Source organism: Cololabis saira, chromosome 7 (genome assembly GCF_033807715.1).
Source record: "Cololabis saira isolate AMF1-May2022 chromosome 7, fColSai1.1, whole genome shotgun sequence".
Lineage (NCBI taxonomy): Eukaryota > Metazoa > Chordata > Actinopteri > Beloniformes > Belonidae > Cololabis > Cololabis saira.
This window is the reverse complement of record NC_084593.1, coordinates 11,777,785-11,800,742: the sequence shown is the minus strand read 5'-3', so window position 1 is coordinate 11,800,742 and position 22,958 is coordinate 11,777,785. Positions and strand designations below refer to the sequence as shown.

The 22,958-nt window shown below is 46.0% G+C and overlaps 2 protein-coding genes across 4 annotated transcripts in view; both read right to left on the bottom strand.

Moving 5' to 3' along the window:
* LOC133446761 (transcription factor COE3-like) overlaps positions 1-22,958 on the bottom strand; it is a 103,394-nt gene that overhangs the window by 18,859 nt on the left and 61,577 nt on the right. For 2 of the 3 annotated variants that reach the window (XM_061724833.1, XM_061724835.1), the window contains exons 7-11: positions 19,745-19,826; positions 19,080-19,197; positions 12,896-13,029; positions 10,624-10,750; positions 369-457 (exon numbers count right to left, since the gene is read on the bottom strand). In XM_061724833.1, the coding sequence (XP_061580817.1) occupies positions 369-457; positions 10,624-10,750; positions 12,896-13,029; positions 19,080-19,197; positions 19,745-19,826 (550 nt within the window). The remainder of the gene's footprint in view (positions 1-368; positions 458-10,623; positions 10,751-12,895; positions 13,030-19,079; positions 19,198-19,744; positions 19,827-22,958) is intronic. The other variant, XM_061724834.1, reaches the window with a different exon arrangement.
* The window catches only part of LOC133446762 (ubiquitin-conjugating enzyme E2 2-like), a 102,298-nt gene continuing 86,577 nt past the window's right edge, over positions 7,238-22,958 (bottom strand). The window contains exon 8 of the transcript XR_009782876.1: positions 7,238-7,265. The gene's annotated coding sequence lies outside the window, so the exon portion shown is untranslated. The remainder of the gene's footprint in view (positions 7,266-22,958) is intronic.

The following is a 22,958-nucleotide window of genomic DNA, read 5'->3' as shown; positions in this document are numbered from 1 at the left end:
GTCATTTTACCATCGGATAAACTTTAAAACTAAAATAAAACTTGCTTTTTTGCTTAATAATACTGTTATTGTTATTATTGAAGTCTTTTTGGAAGGGAAAAAAAGAATATTAGACTGATCTGATGATCTTGTACTGGGTTGATAGACATTAGCAGGTATTAGCAAGTAGCAGATAAAAAAAATGAGCGGGAAAATAAGGCGCAAATATTAAAGTTGTACTGTATCTAGTGTTGTATGTTCCAAAACGATGTGGGGAGAGGGGCGACCACGCCCACTTAGGAGACAGGAAGTGAGACCATTTCATACCATTAGCAGTAACAGTAATGCGCTATCTTCTGTATAGAGGATCTTTGGCTGAACCCACTGACCTTCGGTAACCTCTCGGGGTCCCCGGGGTGGCGAGGGATGACCTTCTGTAACCTCTGGAAGCCGTAGTCGATGGTGGGCTCGTTCAGGGCTGAGGGAGAGAGAGAAGGGGTTAGAAGATCCAGAACTAGTTAGCATGTTGCTAACTAGCTACAGTTTAACAGATGGAACCAGAACTTTTACTTTGAACCCACAACTGGACCTGCAGGTCCTCTACAGACCACTAGGGTCCAGATCCAGACCTGCAGGTCCACTACGGACCACCAGGAATGGGAATTTTACCGTTCACGATAAACCGTCAAAAAAATTCCTCACGATAAGAATTTGTCATCTCGCGGTAAAAATGATAAATTCCCGTTGATGAAGTTTTTGTGTAAAACTGATTTATGGTTCTGCGTCAAATCCACACACAACGTACGTGAAGGAAGGAAGGAAGGAAGGAAGGAAGGAAGGAAGGAAGGAAGGAAGGAAGGAAGGAAGGAAGGAAGGAAGGAAGGAAAGAAAGGAGAAAACAAGGAAAGGAGGAAGGAAATGAGCCTGCCTGAAAGAAGAAAGAAAGAAGAAGAAAGAAGAAAGAAAGAAAGAAAGAAAGAAAGAAAGAAAGAAAGAAAGAAAGAAAGAAAGAAAGAAAGAAAGAAAGAAAGAAAGAAAGAAAGAAAGAAAGAAAGAAAGAAAGAAAGAAAGAAAGAAAGAAAGAAAGAAAGAAAGAAAGAAAGAAAGAAAGAAAGAAAGAAAGAAAGAAAGAAAGAAAGAAAGAAGAAAGAAAGAAAGAAAGAAAGAAAGAAAGAAGAAAGAAAGAAAGAAAGAAAAGAAAGAAAGAAAGAAAGAAAGAAAGAAAGAAAGAAAAGAAAGAAAGAAAGAAAGAAAGAAAGAAAGAAAGAAAGAAAAGAAAGAAGAAGAAAGAAAGAAAGAAAGAAAGAAAGAAAGAAAGAAAGAAAGAAAGAAAGAAAGAAGAATGAAAAGAAGGAAAGAAAGAAAGAAAGAAAGAAAGCGTTAAATCCACGCACAACGTATGTGAAGGAAGGAAGGAAGGAAGGAAGGAAGGAAAGGAGAAAAACAAGGAGAGGAGGAAGGAAATGAGCCTGCCTGAAAGAAAGAAAGAAAGAAAGAAAGAAAGAAAGAAAGAAAGAAAGAAAGAAATGAGTCAGAAAAAGAAGAAAAGAAAGAAAGAAAGAAAGAAAGAAAGAAGAAAGAAAGAAAGAAAGAAAGAAAGAAAGAAAGAAAGAAAGAAAGAAAGAAAGAAAGAAAGAAAGAAAGAAAGAAAGAAGGATAAATTCCCGTTGATGACGTGTTTGTGTAACAAACATGGCGGATCTGAGAGCGAGATAGATTTATAGTTACAAAGGTGGAGTTGAATTGTTTTTTTTTTTATCGTCATTTTTATTGTTATCAGGATAAATGCCAGAAATTATCGTGATACATACTACAGACCTGCAGGTCCACTACAGACCACTAGGGTCCAGATCCAGACCTGCAGGTCCCCCTGAAGGGTGAAGACGGAGTAAAGACCGGCCGGCGGCGGCGGCTCATGGTCGGGGAACCAGCAGAGAAACGAGCAGATTAACAGAGGAGGACTGAAGGGGGCGGGGCTAACGAGGAAGTGGGCCGGACCCGACCTCTCAGTTAGCTCTCATTAGCGGCAGGCGCTAACGTGCCAACGGTTTAGCCCCCCCTCCTCGGCCTCTTCCTCGCTGCTCCGCCGCTAATTCAATCCAACCTCTCCTTCCTCTTCTCCTCCACTCGTGCAGCTCTCTCCCCCCCGCCGCCATCAGCGCCGCAGAAACACCCGGAAATGAGTTCGGGGAGATACTTCTCCGTATCAAGCCCATTAATCATAAAAGCCTGTCAAATTTGACTTTGGGGACAATTTGTCAGCCACGCCGGCGCTCCGCCGCCCCGTCGCCGCGGCGACGCGGCTTTGTCACCGCCGGCTCTTGTAGTCCGTAAGGATGATTGACAGCCCAAACGCTGCTGAGTAGAATAGCTAGTTTGCGCTAATATGCATAACGGCGGCGCTCATGAATAAGAATCAGGCGTCGGTCCGGAGCCGCAGAAGGTCCCCTTCAAAGGCCCCGCTGCCGTTTGTCGCCGCCGCTCCGCGCCGATGTTATTACCATTAGAACAATATTTGTTTCTCTGCTCGGGAGCCGCGCCGCCGCTAGCTGCTAAATCAAATTTGTCCAGGCCCGGTTCAAGCGGCGCCGGAGGAGGAGCGGGCTCTCAGGCGGCGACGGGCGGAGATGAGATGTGAAGGGTGACGGAGCGCCAACATGGCGGCGGCCCGGATCTATTAGCGCTGCGTGGATCACAGAGACGCCGCGGGGGGTGATGATGCAGCGGGTGGATCCCAACCGAACCGCTGACGGAGAAAACCACTCGCTGGGACGGACGCTGGAGAGAGGCGGCGGTTCGATTCCCCGGAAACTCCACTCTCTCTGACCTTTGTAGGACGAGGAGGTCCAGGACTCGAGTTCTCTTTTCTCATTTTCAGTAACTCCATCCATCCATCCATCCATCCATCCATCCATCATCCATCCATCCATCCATCCATCCATCCATCCATCCATCATGCATCCATCATCATCCATCCATCCATCCATCCATCATCCATCCATCCATCCATCATCCATCATCCATCATCATCCATCATCCATCCATCCATCCATCCATCATGCATCCATCCATCATCCATCAATCATCCATGCATCCATCCATCCATCCATCATCCATCATGCATCCATCATGCATCCATCCATCATCCATGCATCCATCATCCATCATCCATCCATCATGCATCCATCCATCCATCATCCATCCATCCATCCATCATCCATGCATCCATCATCCATCCATCCATCCATCATCCATCATGCATCCATCCATCATCCATCCATCATGCATCCATCCATCATCCATCCATCCATCCATCATGCATCCATCCATCATCCATCCATCCATCATCCATCCATCCATCATGCATCCATCCATCATCCATCCATCATGCATCCATCCATCATGCATCCATCCATCATCCATCCATCCATCCATCATCCATCCATCCATCATGCATCCATCCATCATCCATCCATCATGCATCCATCCATCATGCATCCATCCATCATCCATCCATCCATCCATCATCCATCCATCCATCATGCATCCATCCATCATCCATCCATCATGCATCCATCCATCATGCATCCATCCATCATCCATCCATCCATGCATCCATCCATCCATCCATCCATCCATCCATCCATCCATCCATCATGCATCCATCCATCATGCATCCATCCATCATCCATCCATCCATCATCCATCCATCCATCCATCATCCATCCATCCTCCATCCATCGCTCCATCATCACCCCTCCACGTGAAGGATGACATCATGACATCAGCTGATGTCTATCCCTACAGGCGTTGGATTAGCTGGACCGGAGTAGCCTGCTGATGCAGGGGGGGGTACTTAGGGTTGCCCAGAGGATTATTAAGAGGGGGGGGGGGGTGAACGGGGGACCAGGATCTCCCTTGCCCCCCCCCCCTTCCCTACAAATTAGACAAATTAGCCCCGTCACTCGTTCTCATTAGCATCTCTCCGCTCTCTGACCCCGGCGCCTGATTGGCTGCCGGCGCGGCTCCTCCCAGCCGGTCGATGCCGGCCGCCTGCTAGCAGCCGAGGTAATGGGGAGGGGGGTGCTGGTGGAGCGACCCCCCCCCCCACACGCCGCCCATATGAAGACAGATTGCCTGACTTAGTGTAAACATATGCTGCAGTTCCAGGCATCAGCGCCACTTTCTCCGCCCTAATTTGTATTGATTTTTCTCTCCTCCTCTTCTTTGTGAGGACGCCGCCGCCGCCGCGGGGGGGGAGGAGCCCAGCACCCGGGGGTGGGGGGGGCACAAGGGGGTGTTTAATGGAGTATTTATGGCTCCTGCTCTCCACTCGCTCTGAGGGCGATCAAACGGCCGACGTCCTGCCGAGCGTCACGCCGCCGGCTCGTCAGATGATTAACTTCTGAGGGGGCGGCAGGTCACGTGACCACTTAGAGCCCGAGCGCCGCCTGTCCGGTTCTGTTAGAGGAGCAGCTTAGATGTAAGAGAGAAGCCCGGCAAACAGGAATCGTTTGTAGGAACTGAAGCAGGTTCTGGTCCCGGGGGGGAAGGACCAGAACCCATGTGGTGTTCCTCAGGGCTCGACTCTGGGACCGCATCAGTTTTTATACACTCAGGTTCTACAGGACTGTAACCTGGCCACGCCCCCTTAGAAAGGCAAAAATAATAATAATAATAATAATAATAATAATAATCATAATTATTATTATTAAAAAAAATTATAATAATAATAATAATTAAAAATAATAATAATAATAATAATTAAAACTGCCTGCAGCGTTGTAATAATAATAATACTAATAATACTACTACTACTACGACTACTAATAATAATAATAATAATTAAAGCTGCCAGCAGCGTTGTAATAATAATAATAATAATAATAATAATTAAAGCTGCCAGCAGCGTTGTAATAATAATAATAATAATAATAATAATAATAATAATTAAAGCTGCCAGCAGCGTTGTAATAATAATAATAATAATAATTAAAGCTGCCAGCAGCGTTGTAATAATAATAATAATAATAATAATAATAATAATAATAATAATAATAATAATAATAATAATAATTAAAGCTGCCAGCAGCGTTGTAATAATAATAATAATAATAATAATAATAATAATAATAATAATTAAAGCTGCCAGCAGCGTTGTAATAATAATAATAATAATAATAACAACTAAAGATGCCTGCGCTGATCGGACCCTCGCACTCATGGCTCAGGAGTGGGAGGAGCAAACCGACCTGGAACACGCCCACCTGTCAATCACAGGTAGCTATGATGAGATGCTAAGCTATGTTGCTATTCAATGTCTGGATCTGGACCCTAGTGGTCGGTGGTGGGACACGGTTGAACAGCAATCATCCTCCTGGTTGCCGTACGTCTCTGTCGTCGTCATGGAAACGGGTTCTGCTCACGACGTCTTCTACCCACCGCAGGAAAGTTCCTGGACTCTCCACAGAGACGTTCCAGATTCCAGGTACCAGCCCCCCCCGGTACCAGACCCAACCCCCCACCCCCCGGGCCGGCGGCGGGTAATTAGCCTCTGCTGGGTATTTTCAGCCTCCGCTCAGGTGTGGGGGGCCTATTTCTTGGAGGCGTGCTCGGTCCCGGCAGGTAGCAGGTAATTATGGCGTGATTAGCCGGGTCTCCGGGGGGGTCGGGGGGGGGGGTCACCTGCGGCTCCCAGGGTTCCTGCAGGAACCAAGACCAAAGACACGTATCCCTCCGCCGCGGAAGCTAGTCCCAAACCGCAGCGCTCAGGACTCGGGTCGTTTTAACTTTTATTTCTCTTTTCTCATCTTCATCCATCCCTCCATCATCCATCCATTATCCATCCGTCCATCCATCCATCCATTATCCATCCATCCATTATCCATCCATCCCTCCATCATCCACCCATTCATCCATCCATCCGTCCATCCATTATCCATCCGTCCATCCATCCATTATCCATCCATCCATCCATCCATTATCCTTCCATCCCTCCATCATCCATCCATCCATCCCTCCATCATCCATCCATCATCCATCTATCCATCCATCCATCCATCCATTATCCATCCACCCATTCATCCATCCATCCATTCATCCATCCCTCCATCATCCATCCATCCATCCATCATCCATTCATCCATCCCTCCATCATCCCTCCCTCCATCCATCCATCCATCATCCATCCATCCATCCATCCATCCATCCATCCATCCATTATCCATCCATCCACCCATTCATCCATCCATCCATCCCTCCATCCATCCATAACAAAGAGATACAGAGAATCTGAAGAAACCTCTGTATATTTGGGACGATGTCAAACATCTGTGTCGATGTTTCCGACATGTATGTTTTCTATTTTCTTTCTATAAATTGTTTTTATTTCCGTTTTTAGCATCAAAGTTGTTTTTAAATAAGTGGAATAAAAATAAAATCATCTGCAAAAGTCTCCTGAATCTCTGATCCAGAAAACGTCCCTAGCTCGCGTTCCTGCCTCTCAAACGCTCGTGTTCCTCTGAGCTCAGCGCTGATCAACAGGCCGCCGCCGGGGCTGCTGGGAAACGCCGCCTCGCAGCCACTTGACAAGCGTCCGTGTCAGACCCTCATCAGCGGCCGCCGCCGCCGCTGACCCGCGTCAATCACGCCGGCGGGGGGCGATGTGGGGGGGCGCCGCGCTCCGTCTGAAATGATCAGAGTGATCCAGTGGGAGTCCGTCTGCCCAGCGGGGACGTGATGCTGTCGCCGCGGAGACGGGGAGGTAAAGGTGAACCCCCCCCGACCTCATCTACTGGGAAACACTTGAGAGGCTGCAGATGGAGACCAGCGCCGCGGCGAGGGGGGAAATGAGGCTCGCCAGGCATCATCATCACTCGGACCAGAGAGGAAACGTGAGAATAAATGTATGAAACCTGTTTGATTGTCCGTCCTGTGACATCACAGCCTCCACACCTGTAGCTCCTCCCACTGAGCCGCCTGTCAATCACAGTTCATGAAGGGGGGGGGGGGTAATGATTCCCCTGATTGATCCGTGTACACGGCGCCGCTAGGCTGCGAGGCGCTACATCACAAGAGAAGTGAGTTTCCTGGAAACATCTGCTGCAGGTGTGACGGCGGCGGACAGGTGTGAGGAGAGAGACTCCGCCTCCCGGCAACACGCCACAGCAACAGCCCACGGCAACGAGCTCATCCTGCACCCTTACATACGCAGAGGCGCGTCCGGTTGTTTCAGGGCCTGGAGGGGCGTCTGTGATGATGCTCGCCGCTACGCCACAGGAGGCCGGGCCTAACGGACCTCACAGATCAATAAAACTCTAGAAATATATTAATATATTCTAGTTCTGTCCGGATCCGTTCTGGTTACCGTGGAGACCTCCTACGACTGAGCCTTCTGATCCAGGAGGCTAGGCCGCGGCTAGCCCCGCCCATCCTGGTAGCGCCAGCCGACGCCGCCTCTGACGACGTTCTACTAAAGATGCTGATAATAAGTTTGCTCGCATTCGCTAAGCTAAAGTGGCTAACGTGTTAGCGGCGCCGGGTTCGTTGTCTAAATGTGTTTCCTGTGAAACTAACGAGCTAACATTTGCTCTTGAAACACTAGAATGTCGACACCCATGTCATTACCCGATTTGAGTCACACATGCGCCGTCGCGTCCAACATCGTCGGCCATCTTGGAAAGCAACATACGGCAACACCACTTGGACAAACTACAGTTACGTCGCCAGAATTGATAGACAAGATCTAAACACACACTTGTTTTGATGTACACTACTCACAATAAGTTAGGGATATTACTATTTACATGATTGCTTCTCCTATTTGGTCTGAATTTTATTGAAATAAGTAAAAGTTCCCTTTGATATTACTAATGATGAATGAGAAGAAACACCATTTTCATTAGTTTAATATTACCCCAAAAATGTTCCATTTGTCAGCTTTTCCCAAACTGGGATGAAACTTTCTGGATTCCATGTAGGCATGGAGCTGATGGAAAAAATTAAAGTCGCTCATTTTAATCAATAATCGGGTAATGACAACACTCTCTACTTCTCCACTGACTGACTGATTTCCTGCTGAAATGCACAGCGAAAAGTGGCGCATGCGCGGTAGCGACTCACATCGGGTGATGACAGTTTGTCCAAGTGGTGTTGCCGTATGTTGCTTTCCAAGATGGCCGATGATGTTTGACACGACTGCGCATGTGTGACTCAAATCGAGTAATGACAACCCACTCCGGACCCGGAACGAGGGGCCCCGGTGGCCACGCCCACCTCAACTCCACTAACACCAGCTAGCATCTCAGCTCTTCAGCAGTGGGAGGGGGAGTTATGTTGCTAATTAGCATTAGTGGGGACGAGATGGGACAATAAAAATCATCAAAATGTTAAAAATAGAAACGTGGAATTAGTAAACAGAACCCCCCCAGGTGCATCGGGGGGGAGGGGCTGCAGGAATCGACCTTCCTGGGAAAAACACGTCTCTAGAAATCACCGGCTAAAGCGCCGCAATAACTCAGCACCCATCGATCCCATCACCCCCCCCACGCATCGACCCGCATTACGAGCTCTTGAGGCGTCGACACACACACACACACACACACACACACACACACACACACACACACACACACACACACACACACACACACACACACACACACACACACACACACACACACAGTCAAACACAGACGACTGCAGAACCACAAATTGCTTCTTCACATCGACTCGTCAGCTTCTGTGTTTCAGCAGCTGCTGATCATCATTATTGATCGTATTGATCATTGTTGATCATTATTGATCGTTATCATCAGAAGCTGCAGAGGATTCTGGGAGGAGGATCCCCCCCCCCCAGGTGCAGCTGGAGGTGAGGAGGAGTGAATGTTTCCCAGACCCCCCCCCATCCCCCACCGGGGCTTAGAGCAGCTTCAGGTTCTGATCCGGCAGTTTCTCTCCCAGAACCGCTGCAGAATGACAAGAGGCTCTTCATCATCCTCACCATCATCATCCTCCTTCCCAGGACGGACACGCCCCCTCCTATAAACACTATAAACAAGCTCCGCCCACACTGTTAAAGACACGCCCCCTCCTGTCAATCACAGTTAGCTCTTTTAACCTACAGGACTGTCTTAGAAAATTAGAATATTGTGATAAAGTCCTTTATTTTCTGTAATGCACGTAATACAGCTTAAGAAAATTCAAATATCCTATCTCAAAAAATTAGAATATTCTGGGAATCTTAATCTTAAACTGTAAGCCATAATCAGCAATATTAAAATAATAAAAGGCTTGCAATATTTCAGTTGATTTGTAATGAATCCAGAATGTATGACATTTTTGTTTTTTTAATTGCATTACAGAAAATAAAGAACTTTATCACAATATTCTAATTTTCTGAAACAGTCCTGTATGTCCACATTCAGAGGACCAGGTCGGACCAGGAACCTGGACCCGGTCTCGGGACCCGTACCCCGGAGTCTGGATCGGTCGGGTCCAGAGTCCGGTTCCGCCCGTCTGAAGCGTCCCGAGCCTGAAGTGAACGTTTCTCTGCTTCAGCCTCCGTATCTGCGTCTCCCATCATGCCTTTCACCTGCCGCTCCGGCGCTGAACATCCAGGTGTCACTCAAAGAGGCGGGAAGGTCAGACTGGAGGCGTCTTGCAGCGATAAGGAAATGTCACCCGGAGGCGGGTTGTTCCGGCTGTTACGCCGCTCGTCTTCGCGGAGGCCCCTCCCCCTCCGCGCTAACAATGGCCGCCTCCTTTGGCTACGCTAATCTGTGATTGCATCTCCAGATACTGCCGGCAGCGGCAAAGCCCTGCGCCGCTGCCGTGATGATGGAGCGGCGGGACGCGTCATCCCCCCCGAGGGTCCCGGCATCCCAGAATCCCCCAGAACCACGTTCAAGGTCTTTCAGTGACTACGTTTACATGCAGTCAAAATTCGGGTTATTACTAATATACCGGTCACTGAAACATTCTGAATATTCCGTTTCCATGCGTGAGCAAACAGGGTTATCCCTGTTTACATGGTAATTAATCATTCTGGATATCCCGATCAAACCAGCGACGCGCGGAGAACGTGATGACGCAATTACCGTCATTTCCGCTTCTTCTTCCTGTATCCAAATTCAAAACAAATGCTGCTTTGCGCAACTTTTCTCTCTCCTTCTTGTAAATCTTCTATCCCGGTACTTTCTACCGTCTACAAATGCAGAAATGTTCATATCCTTCATTACATTTATAAAATGATTAGTCTCCTCCTGGTCTTGGTTTCTCCGTGTTTATAAGAACTTCCTGGACTCAAAAGACCAGGATTCCTTGTGAACAGAGCATGCGCAGAAAACAAATTCATGTTCCGTTTGATGGGGATATTCTGTTTGGCGTTTACATGACCCAATATTCGGGTTTTAAAAGGAGTAACCCAGGGCTCATATTCAGGTTTTTAAAAACCTGAATATGAGCAAATTCAGGTTATTCAAAGGGGTTATTGGTGTTTACATGGCCGTGCAAATTCGGGTTATTGCCAATATTCGGGTTTTAAAAGGGTTATTGATGCATGTAAACGCAGTCAGTGAGTCGGTAAACCCAACGCCGCGAGGGAAGGACACGAGTGGAGGCCGTTGCCGTGGCGACCATCCTCACCGGTGTAGACGAAGCGGCCCGGCGCTCCCTTGCAGAACTGCTTGGACTTGTAGGACAGCGTGACCTCCACGACCCCGGGGATGTGGCGGGGCGGAGTCTGGACCCGGATGGCGTGAGGCGTGATGAGCTGCGGAGAGAGAGAGGGACACGTTAGACGCCTCGCAGACGTTAACCCCGCCCCTTAAAGTCCTGCCGCTTTAAGCCCCGCCCCTTCAGGCCCCGCCCCCTCAAGTCCTGCATTGTTTACGTGAGAAAATAAAACCGTCTGATCGCTGGTTGTAGACAAAGTAGTAGTAGTTTTCAAACCCCTCCAGGATTCTCTAGGACCCTCTAAATTCTTTCTACAATAATCCAGGAGGTATTTAGATGCCTCCAAGATATTTACACTCCCCCAGAGGGTCAACATGCTTCTCCAGCAGGTTTCCAGACTCTTCCAGGTTGGTTCCAGGCCTCATGGCTGTGTGCTCATCTGTGCTGTTCAGGCAGCTGCTGATGTCCTTCCTTCTTGGCTTTGTGTTAAAACACGAACGCTTTTCTTGAGGGCTGAACACCTGATGGTCATTTCATAATAATATTTAAAAGAACTCATGATTCTATATAACTCTCCATACTCACTCAGACATATGAATTTTCCTTTTTTTGGTTGGTAAGGTTGGTAAAAGATCATTTTATTTTAAAGCTCCATCAGATTGGAATAATCTTCCCCTCTTTTTGCGTTCTATTAGCTCTTTTCATTATTTTAAGTTGGCATTATACTCTCATCTTAAAAACAAATTGCCTATGTTTTTAATTTATTTATGTATTTTTTGTCCTTTTTTCTATTTATTCATTTATTTATTTATTCATTTTTCTTTTTCGGTTATTCAATTAGTCTATTTTGTAACTAGACTTATGTGGGTAGGGGTTGTGTGTGGGAGGGGGTGAGCAAGATGTCTGTGTTTGTTTTATGTCATGTATGTCTGTACTGTAATGTGATGGATTTTATTGTAATGTTGTATGTTTTATGAGACCCCCTTGAAAATGAGATGTTACATCTCAAAGGGCTATCCTTTAATACATTCTAAAATGGTGATCAGATCATCAATAATGGTGATCAGCAGCAGGTGGGAATATTGAGGTACTGTATGTTTCTATTTCTGTTCTTTCTATTAAATAAATAAATAAATAAATAAAGGTGTAAAAGCTTCTTCAGAGTCTCTCCTGCAGGTGGAGGTTCTTCTGATCTGGTTCTGATCTGGTTCTGGTTCTGGTCCCTGCAGCTGCATTCAGCAGCTTGGCGGGTCGTCTGTCTCGTCTCTGCAGCAGCAGCTTCTTCTTCTGCTACTCATATCTGGGTCAGCAGCTCGGAGGACCGGCGCCGCCTGACGGCGCTGATCAAAGCGGGCGGCGCCGGCACCACCTGGGCCCGGCCCCGCCAGGTGTTCTGCTTCAATATTTCATGCTGCCGTCAGAACCGGTCTGCTCTGAACCGGTCTGCTCTGAACCGGTCTGCTCTGAACCGGTCTGCAGTCGGGGTGCAACGGTTCAGGTAGCCCACGGTTCGGTTCGGTTTCGGTTTGTGTTTTGTGCATAAAGAGCTTTTTTTTTCCAAAATGATCTGTTTATTTTGCTTGTCACTTTTCAAAATGTAAATTACTATAATTCTTTTAAGTCAACAGCCTCTTAATCTTGACAACTCAGTACAGTTAGTACAGTACACACACTATACCAGGAATCGGCAATAGAGCCGCATGCAGCTCTTTAGCGCCGCCCTAGTGGCTGCCTGGAGCTCTTTCAAAAATGTTTGACCTTTTTTTTTTCCTTTTTTTCTTCTTTTTTTCCCTTTTTTCTTTTTTTTCTTCTTTTTTTCTCTTTTTCTTTTTTCCTCTTTTTCTTTTTTTCGCTTTTTCTTTTTTTTCTTCTTTTTTCCTTTTTTTCTTCCTTTTTCCTTGCCTTTTTAATCTTGACATTTCGACTTTTTTTTTATCAAAATTTTGACTTTTTTCTCAACATTTCGACTTTTTTCACGAAATTTTGACTTTTTTCTCGACCAGGACCGGCGCGTCCAGACGGGTCCAGACGGGTCAGAACCAAGACCAGGAACAGAATCTGAGGATTAGCACAAACCTGCAGGAAGTGAAACAGCCAGGAAAACAAACAACACGAGTCAGAATCAGAGCCACGGCGTCCCGGTTGCCGCGGTAACCGAGACAACGCGCCGCCATGCCGGAACCAGAGAAGAAGAGGCGCTTCTGACCCGCTCCAGAACCAAAGAAGGAGAACTGGTTCCTACCTCGCTCCAGACCAGCATGGTCCCGAACACGACCTGCAGCCCGTCGAAGAAGTTGTCCCCGATCAGGATGACGGTGGCGCCGCCGGTGGTCCAGCCCTCACTGGGGCTGATGGCCTTGATGCAGGGGGTGGCTGCTGGGAGAGGAGAGACCGGTTAGAGCAGTGTCTCCCAACCTGGGGTCCGGGCCCCCCCTGGGGCGGCGCGAAACTTTGTCTGCTTTGAGGATATGCAGTTGTAAAAATTATATTTTCCCATGTTAAATAAATAAAAAAATCATAATAACATACCTACTGTAATCCAAGTATAAACCCACGTAGTATTTTAAAATGACCAAAATATAAATTCTAAATGATTTAGCAGGATAAAAACTTTAATAATAATAATTTTGCTCTCATATTAAAAGAGACATTTTTCAGTAATTATTTTATGTCCTTGCAATTATTTTCTGTGCGTATTTTATACGTTGGTGACACAAAATGAAGGTGAGAAAGACAAAGTCATATGTATACAAGGTAAACCAAAGAGAAATGTATCAAAAAAACATAATAAATGTTAATTTTTTTTCAATTAAAGATTTTTAACGAATCACTTTACTATTTTGGTGCCAGTACGTACGGGTCGGGGGCCCGGCTGGTCTTAGACACAAGTAGGGGGGAACAAGGAAAAAAGGTTGGGAACCACTGGGTTAGTGGAGTGGACCAGACCAGGACCTGGACCTGGACCTGGGACACAGACCAAGACCAGAAAAACAAAAATCAGGACCAGAAAAACATTTACCAAAATCAGAAAAACTAAACCAAAACCAGATAAACCAAGACCAGAAACACCAAAATCAGGACCAGAAAAAACAAAACCCAGACCAGAAAAACCAAATCAAGACCAGAAAGACAAAAACCAGGGCCAGAAAAACAAAAACCAGGACCAGAAACACCCAGACCTGCATCACTGACAGGTTGTTTGTTAAATTGTCCAGAAATATAACGTTGTAGCAGCTTCAGAACGAGACCTGCTGACGACGGCACAGGGGGCGTGACAGCCAGCATTGTGAGTGGCAGGAAAAGTTGTGACTTTGAACTTGAACTGAATGTTTCCGGGGCCCCGGGGCCCCCCTGTACCCCCCTGATGGCTCCAGATGAAAGGATGCCGCAGCTGCCGCCGAGGCGTCTTCCAAGCGTCTTCCCGCTCCCAGGACTCGCTCGTCGTCTCCTTATTAATTTCCCTCTTTTGTCGCGGCGGTAAACAAACAGTCCGCCGGGCCCGGAGGGGGGGGGCTCGGGGCGGGGGGGTCTAATCTCATGAACGGAGCACAAAGGCGGAGCAGGCGGCGGGAGGTTTACGGCGGAGCTGGGAGGCTGAGGCTGGCGACAAAGAAGGAGCAGATGTCGGGGCTTTTATCGCCTCTGAAAGCATCTCGTTCTGGAGATGAAGGCCCCCCCCACCAGGGCCCCCCCCCCCCCACCAGGGCCCCCCCTCGCCAACACTTCCTGCTGCACGCCGGTCCAGGGTCCGAGGTGTTTCCACAGGTGACCAACGTCCCGACTACGGAAGAGTACCGTATTTTCTGGACTATAAGTCGCACCTGCATACAAGCCGCATCTGCTCTATTTAAAAAAAAAAGATATGCAAACCGCAGATATTTGTTGGATTAGATATTTACTACATGTACAGAACCATTTTGAACTGTAAATTATGTACATATTTGTACCTAAATAGATCCTTTCCTAACAGTGTCTTTTAACACGGCAGCAACTTTGCTGATTAAAACTGGACAGAACCAATAGAAAATAACCGCTATTTATTTATCTATTTATCTGTTTGAAATCTGCTTCTACCTACTTCTATCTGCTAAAGAAGAAGTAGCGTATTCTTCTTTGCATTTATTTTGTCTTAGTTTTGATTCTAATTCCGGTTAGAGCGCCCCGAGCGGTGGAAGAAAAATCCACAGAATAACCGCACCTTTGTATAAGCTGCATGGTTGAAAACCTATGAAAAAAGTAGCGGCTTATAGTCCAGAAAATACGGTATTAGGGCCAGCCAAGAGAAAAATAAAAATATTTTAGAGGAAGATTTTTTTTTTTATTATGCACTTTCAAGAAAAAAGTCGAAATGTCGAGAAAAAAGTCAAAATGCCGAAAAAAAAGTCGAAATGTCGGGAAAAAAGTCGAAAGGTCGAGATTAATGTTGAAGTACAATTTCGAGAAAAAAGTCAAAATTTTGTGAATAAAGACTTTATTCTCGAAATTGTATGTCAACTTTTTTCTCAACATTTCGACTTTTTTCTCGACCTGACTTTTTTTTCAAAGTGCAGAATAAAAAAAAAAATCTTCCCCTCTCATATTTTTTCTCCTGCATGGCCCTGATACTCTTCCGTACTTGACCGATTCGTGTCGGGCAGCGTTGGTTTTACGGGGCGGGACTAGTGTTGTTTCTGTCAGCCTGTTTCAATTTTAGTTCTAGTCTAGTCTTTGGGTCGAGCTATAATTTTTAGTTTTAATTAGTTTTAGTCACGTTCATTCTCCTTTTAGTCGTGTCAAGTTCCAGTCGACTAGAAGTCTGAGCTAGTCTTATTTTAGTCAGAATAGTCCAGGACCATTTTAGTCTAGTTTTAGTCAAAGATTGTATTTATCCAAATCCATTTTACAATTCAAACAAGGTTATCTTATTATTATATTATTGTTACCTTATAGACTCAAGAATACATTCATTCCAGATACAGAAGACTCTAATTTGAGTTTACAACATATTTATTTTTCAGCATTTCTCCCCATCTTTTTCTTTTTCGACGACACATTGGGTTTTCTTTTCCACGTCTGTGTAGGAAAGTGTATCCAAAGATGGTTCTTCTTCTTCTCCAGCCCCAGAGCAGATCCCCGTGTTTCTCTATGGAACTTTGTTTTTAATAGACGTGAACCTAGAGCTCTGCGTTAACGGCATCAGCCTCTAACTCTGCAGCTGCATCTTCTGGATCTGATTCCCCGCTGCAGCGACTGGGATGGAGGACTAACGTCACCCAGCAGAACTAAACCAGAGGAAACTACTGAAAACATGGAGATTAAGGATCTTTGGTAGAACATTTCGTCTCAATTTGGTCAACAAAAAGTTTTTATTTTGTAATCTACATTTTAGTCTCGTTTTTATTCGTCGACGATATTGCATTATACATTTAATTATCGTTATCGTCACATGACCAGCATTTTCGTTGCGTCTCGTTTTCCTCAGGTGATAAAGGTTCGATGACGACGATATTTAGTCATAATTTTTGATGACGAAAGCAGCTTTACGCGGGACGTGCCAGACGGACGGAGACTCGCTCCCTTTGATCAGCTCCCTTATCTCCACCCGTCTGGAGCGGCTGACGGAGAAACCTGACCCGGAGGAGACGACACGTCTTCTCTCCGTCACCTGATTCATCAACTAAATGAGGCCAAAACCAAGTGGATCAAGAGGGCAACACCAAGTACCCCCCTGGAGGAGTCTGGAATCATCCTGGAAACATCCTGAATGAGGCTACAGACAACCAGGATGAGTCTGGAATCATCCTGGAAACAGCTTCATCTCCTCAGACGTGAACCAACGGTTGTATCTTCTATAAACATGCAAATGTGACCAGGAAATCTTCCAGGTTCTTCCAGGTGTGGAGAACCATTGAGCTTAATTTAATTGGGAGAAACATTTTTCTCGTTGCAAGCCGAAAATGTCGAGAAAAAAGTCGAAATGTCGAGAAAAAAGTCGAAATGTCGAGATTAATGTTGAAATTTTCTCGACCTTTGACTTTTTTCTCCAAGTGCACAATAAAAAAAAAAAATCTTCCTCTCTCAAATATTTTTTTTTCTCCTGCATGGCCCTGATACTCTTCCGTACCTGACTGATTCGTGTCGGGCAGAGTTTATTTTACGGGGCGGGACTAGTGTTGTTTTTGTCAGGGAGAGACATTTTTCTTGTAGCATCTGAGAGCCGGCCCTAGTTAAGCTCCGCCCCCTGGCACTCCCGAAGTGAGAGATGATGTCATCGCTGCCACCGGTCCCGGTTGGAACTTTACGAGAGCAGGGGACACGGCGACGAGGCTGCGGCTGAGTCGAATTTCACCGCATGAACTTTACACGCTGGTGTTTTATGTGGCGGACGCTGAAACAACGGGCCGTTTGTTCGCCGTCTCCTCTTGAAGGTCCAGCAGGAACACGGGGGGGCGGGGACTTTCACCCGGAGACGAGGGTTCTCTCGGCAACCCCAGCATGGCGGCGAGGCCACGTTGGACAAAACCCCTCCTAGTACCTGGGGTACCAGTAATACCCGTTGTATCAGTACTAGGGGTGTGACAATATATCGTGCCAGGAAATTTCGCGATACAAAAACGTCACGATACGTGTCGTGGAGGTGACAAACTGTAGCGCGATATTGGGTTATTAATATTAATATATTGTGTTTACTAGTAATGTGCATCCTATCGGTGCAGCGGGATCACGTGACGACCGCGCCTCGACCCACGGACCAATATCTTACTGCGCTCAGAAGAAACTAGTACCGTTTTACGGTCCTGCCGTGCATTTTGTTGAAGGCAATAAAAAAAATAGGTAAACCGGGTTTTTGTGTAACTTTTTTGTCTCCCCGGAGCTCCCGTAGCCAGGGGCGCCGAAAAGGGGGGGTAAAGGATACGGATTATAAGGGCCCATGATTGAGGGGGGCCCAGAGAGGCCCCTAATGATGATCAAAATTATAATAAAGAAGAGTAATGACACTAAGTTATTAAATAACATATAATCACAAATGTTTTATTTTCAATGCCTTGGTAACAATAACTTTATTTGTTTTGGAAACATCAACGACCCCCCCCCCCCCCGCCCCTCTATTTACGTAAAATGGTTCAGTCCGACTGGATCAGCTGCAGGTAGCGCACGTGTGGTTTGTCACACAGCGTCACAGCTGCAGGAGGAGGAGACGGCATCATGCCTCAACATTCAGGCAGCCAAAAAAGAAAACAAAATAAATTAAGAGAGGAGAGAGAGTTGAAGGGTCGACAGTATGTCACCCAGTATTTCCGAAAAAAAAGGTGGGTTTGTTAGTTGTGGTGGAAAGTTACGGAATATTAACTTTGTCCCTGTCTGTGGTCTATAAGCTAGCTCACTTTTCTCACCATGTTAGCTCAATAAAACTGGATTTTCACATTTTACTGCTATATTAGTTACATAATAAATCCAGTCAAACATTTATCAAGCTGTTCTCATTCAATAATAGTTGATCTCCCCTCTGTCAAAATGATGCCTCATTTTGAACAGAGTCAAGTGCAGCAGCAGCAGCAGCAGCTGTCTGTCAGCCCCCAACTCCCCCTGAACCAGCCCCAGTGCCCCCACATGAGGAAGGAGGTGAGCAGCTGTGTGTGTTGAAATAATAATAATAATGATACATTTTTACTATGGTCTCAAAACAATACAAAGGTGAATCTGTTATGGGAAATAATTAAAATGAATGAAAAAAGTAATTTTGAACAATTTTAATGGTTTAAAAAGCATAAACCCTTTTAAAAATTAAATAGAAGACGTGCAGTAGAAACAGAGGGGAACATCTGTGGTGTGTGCAGCAGACTGGGGTGACCGCTCTCAGTCCAATCAGAGAAGTTTACATATTGGTGACTATGCTATTACAAATAGTTATATTGTAGGAAATACTATATAATTAACGTATGTCCATTGTATTCAGAGTGCTCAGTTCTTCCCCTACTGTCATGTTGCTCTTCTTTCACAAATATGGTAATGATAGTCAAAAATACCATTAAAATGCATTGTATGTAAAATAGCATCAACAAATTTCGCCGCTGTGTTGGGGGGCCCGGAAAAGATTATTTTCATGGGGCCCAAAATCCCTAGCGGCGCCCCTGCCCGTAGCGTTACCTTCACTTAGCGGTGCGGCTTGCCAGAACAACAATAACAACAACATCGGGGGCCGATGACCTGGAGCCGTCGGAGGCTCCACACACCTCTTCCAACACCTGGCTCGGCCATCCGGCCCAAAAAAAAACACCCCGGTCTCTCCGGGACCAACAGAACCGCAATAACCAACAAAGCATAGCTAACAGCTAACCGTAGCTACGTTCCCTCCCGGTAGGCCGCAGTTGGTGGGCGGGGCTAATGAGCACTCAGGTCACCAGCTCAAGTCTGGCGGGCAAAGAGAGGCGTTAGCGGCGTCTTACCTTCGGAGGGGTCCAGGCGCCGGGCGCGGCGGCCATGTTTGGAGTTGTTGTGCACGAACATGTTATCGGACACCGCCAGGACGTGGCCGTCCACATTGACCGTGGTGGACACGACCACCTGGGGGAGACAGACAGATCAGGCTTACTTCCCATGGCTCAGGGGTTCTGGTCTTAAGCCTGGATTATGGTTCTGCGCTACACCAACGCAGAGCACACAAGGTTGCCGTGACGCCGTCGTGAGCCCTTCAGACTTCTCCGTCACTCAATTTCGCCACGGTGCAGTACCCCCCGCGACCGCTAGGGGGGTGCGTTCTTTTCCTGAAAGGTTTATCAGACTTTTCCGGTCACAGTGAATCAAAGAGATAAGGACAACTGTTGCAAAAAACAAAAACAAAAATCACACACACACGAAGAAAAGAGAGCTGAAAGTTCACGACTGCTTCACGAACCGGAACCGGAAATGCGTTGCTACCAAGCGAACCAATCACAGCCCTCTCGGTCTGCGTTGGGTCTGCAACCTCTTGACGCGTAGGTACAATTTGTGGGAGGTGCGTCAGGCACGGCGTGGGGAGCTCATTGCGGCGCACGCTCGGTGTCGATTTAACGCAGAACCATAATCCAGCCTTTACCTGGAACCTCCTCATGTCTCTGGGTTCTGGTCTTACCTGGAACCTTCTCATGTCTCGGGGGTTCCCGGCATTCTTAAGACAGTTCTGGTTGCACTTGAGGAAGAACTTCAGGAAGAACCTGGAGACAGAAAACAGAGAGAAGCTGATGAGACTCAGGGAAGTCCGGAGCCGCTCCCCGTATCGGCCCGCCCACCCGGTTCCAGACTGTGAGGAGGACAGGACACGCCCCCTAAAGAGGGCGTGGCCACGGGCAGCTACCGGGCCGTCCGCCAGTCAAAGGTTCACATCCCTATGAATCTGATGAGGTGCAGAAACCTGCAGGGGTCACGGACGAGAAGTCCAACTACGGGACCTCCTTGTGGGATCTGGGCCCTCGTGGTCAGTGGAGGAATTCCTGAAGGTCCTGGATGTACCGGAGGTGCTTGAATGACTACACCTCTCAACGAGGACGGGTGGGTTTCCCTGCATCCCGTTTAGACCCCCCGCCCCCCGATTGAGGCACGTTGCCGTGGCAGCAGAGTATTGATCGGGGCGAGGAGTATCAATGAGGACGGGTCCGGATGGATGGCCACCTTAATGGGTTCCCGCTGCCTGTAATCTCCGCCCATCCATCTCCCCACCATCACCCGCCCGGCCCCCCCGCCCGGCCCCCAGCCCCCCCGACCCCCTCAGATGGAGCGCTTCCTCTTTAATTGCCACATTATCACAATAATAATCCGGGCAGTTAACAAGCGGCAAGGTCGCCGACAGACATGTCACATTAACCAGGGGATAACCCCGCCGAGCTGCTGCAAGGCATGCTGGGAGCTCCGGGGAGGAGGACAGTCCAGGACAGGGTTGCCACCCATCCCTTAAAATACGGAATCTTTACTTAATTTGGAATTAAAAGTTGCGTTCCGTATTGAACCAATACGGACATATATTATGCTCTTATATATTGATGTCATAATCTACAGGTGAAGGTCGGAAAATTTGAATATATTGAAAAACTTAATTCGTAGTAAATTCAACTAAAGGTGAAACAAATATATTATTTCCCACTACATTCAAAGTGAGATATTTCAAGCCTTTATTTGTTATAATGTTGATGATTATCAATAAACAATTCAATCATCAAAATTATAACAAATAAATGTTTAACATATCTTTCTTTGCATGTAATGAGACTATGTTATGTATAAGTTTCGCCTTTTAAGTTGAATTATTGAAATGTTTTACACCATATTCTAATTGTCCGACCATCACCTGTAGCTATATTCTACATGTAATGGCTGATGTGGACAAACAAGCAGCAGCATAGGAGGCTATTTCAGTTGCTATATGGTTGTCTGTCTGTACAGTCATGCAAGTTCAATGCTATTAAAGCACTTTAAACTTTAAATCAAAGCGTTTTGTTTTTTTCATATAAAATAAATACATTTCTGTGCATTTTGGGGATGTCCCTTTTTTTTGGCTCCTGCGCTGCTGAAATTGGGGCGTACCACTGAGATCGAGGACCGGACCTGAATGTGTCACGTGTGGGATGTTTTCAGTTCTGATATCTGAATTATTTAATTCACTTCAGTTTGATTTGATTTATTTTACTAAGTGATGATTTTAGATGATTTTACGGAAGAGTATAGAGAAAAAATATTTTAGAGGGGAAGATTTTCTTTTATTGTGCACTTCGAGAAAAAAGTCGAAATGTCGAGAAAAAAGTTGAAATGTCGAGATTAATGTTGAAATACAATTTCAAGAATAAAATCGAAATTTCGTGAATAAAGTCGAAATTTCGACTTTATTCACCAAATATTGACTTTTTTCTCAACATTTTGACTTTTTTCTCAACATTTTGACTTTTTTCTCGAAATGGTACTATATTGTATGTATTGTATATATTATTTTTATTTTTCTCCTGTCTGGCCCTAATACTCTTCTGTAAGAAGTGAGAACAGACAACCAATTAATTCATTAATTAATTAATTAATCAACCAAATACGGCAGGTATCTGGGTATCCGGTTGTTTTTTTTTCTTTTGATAATGTTGTATAATATTTAGTTATAGTAGTAGTAAAATATTTGGACCCCAACACGTGAACCGTTGTCAGCTAACGTACAAACATCCAAACATCCGCTCCACTAAACTCTCCTGACTGTTGTGACAACTAAATAAATATATTAGTACATTAAAGTATAAGTTACCAGAGCTGATGATCCAAAACCCACGTGGATGAAAACTTCAATTGAACATTCAACAAAACATGTTTGTGCACAACAACTCCAAACATGGCCGCCGCGCCCGGCGCCTGGACCCCTCTGAAGAAACCTCAATATTCACACAGATTTTTGCTCACTAAGTTTTTCTCTTTATTATTTATATTTATATTTTTTAAGCTGATGCAAACTGTCCAGAGGGAGAAAGAGGAAAGCAAATATGAGCGTACTAAAACAGAAAACTGGATTGAAAACGCTGAAAACTAAAACGCTGAAAACCTGAAACTGAAGCAACTATCCAGAAGAACGGACCGGTTCCGCCTTAAACCGGACGGAGGACCGGACAGACGCCTCAGAGCGGGTCCACCAGCGCCGACCCGTCCTGCTGGTTCTGTATCAGTAATTTGGGTGAGCTGAGCCTTTACGGAGAGACGGCAGGCAGCGTGCGTGTCAGCGTGCGTGGTATCGACTGACAGCCGAGCCGCGGCTCCGAGCCTCTAATGCCTCCATGGTGATGAACAGAATCATGTTCAGATGATACCGGTCCTCCGAGAGCTGAAGTGGGTCGATACGGATGGAATTAAAGCTCAGCTGGAGACGAGGCCGCGGCCCGCGAAGACGCACGGAGACGCTGAGGCGAGCGGCGCTGAGGATTCACACCTCCAGACGACGTTGTTGAGACCGAAGCTCCTAAACAATCATGAGGTTTTACAACACGACTGAAACACGACTGAAACCAGCGGCTGATGTTCCTTAGTCAGTTAGTTAGTTTTATTTTGGTCCATTAGTCAATCAAAACATGCACCACAGTAAAGCTGGATATATAAATAAATGAACCAAAAAAGGTGTAGACTGAAGCCGTAGCTTATATAATGCCTACCCTTTTTTACAATACATCACATCACAACAAATCAAAATAAAAAGTATTACAGAGATCAATTACAACAAAAGCATGTGATAAAGAGGATTTACAGGAGAAGCTGCTCTTGGTCATAGTTTATATTTATCAATTGCCCTAAGTTTAAATTTTTTTTTGAATTTTGCGGATAGAACTACA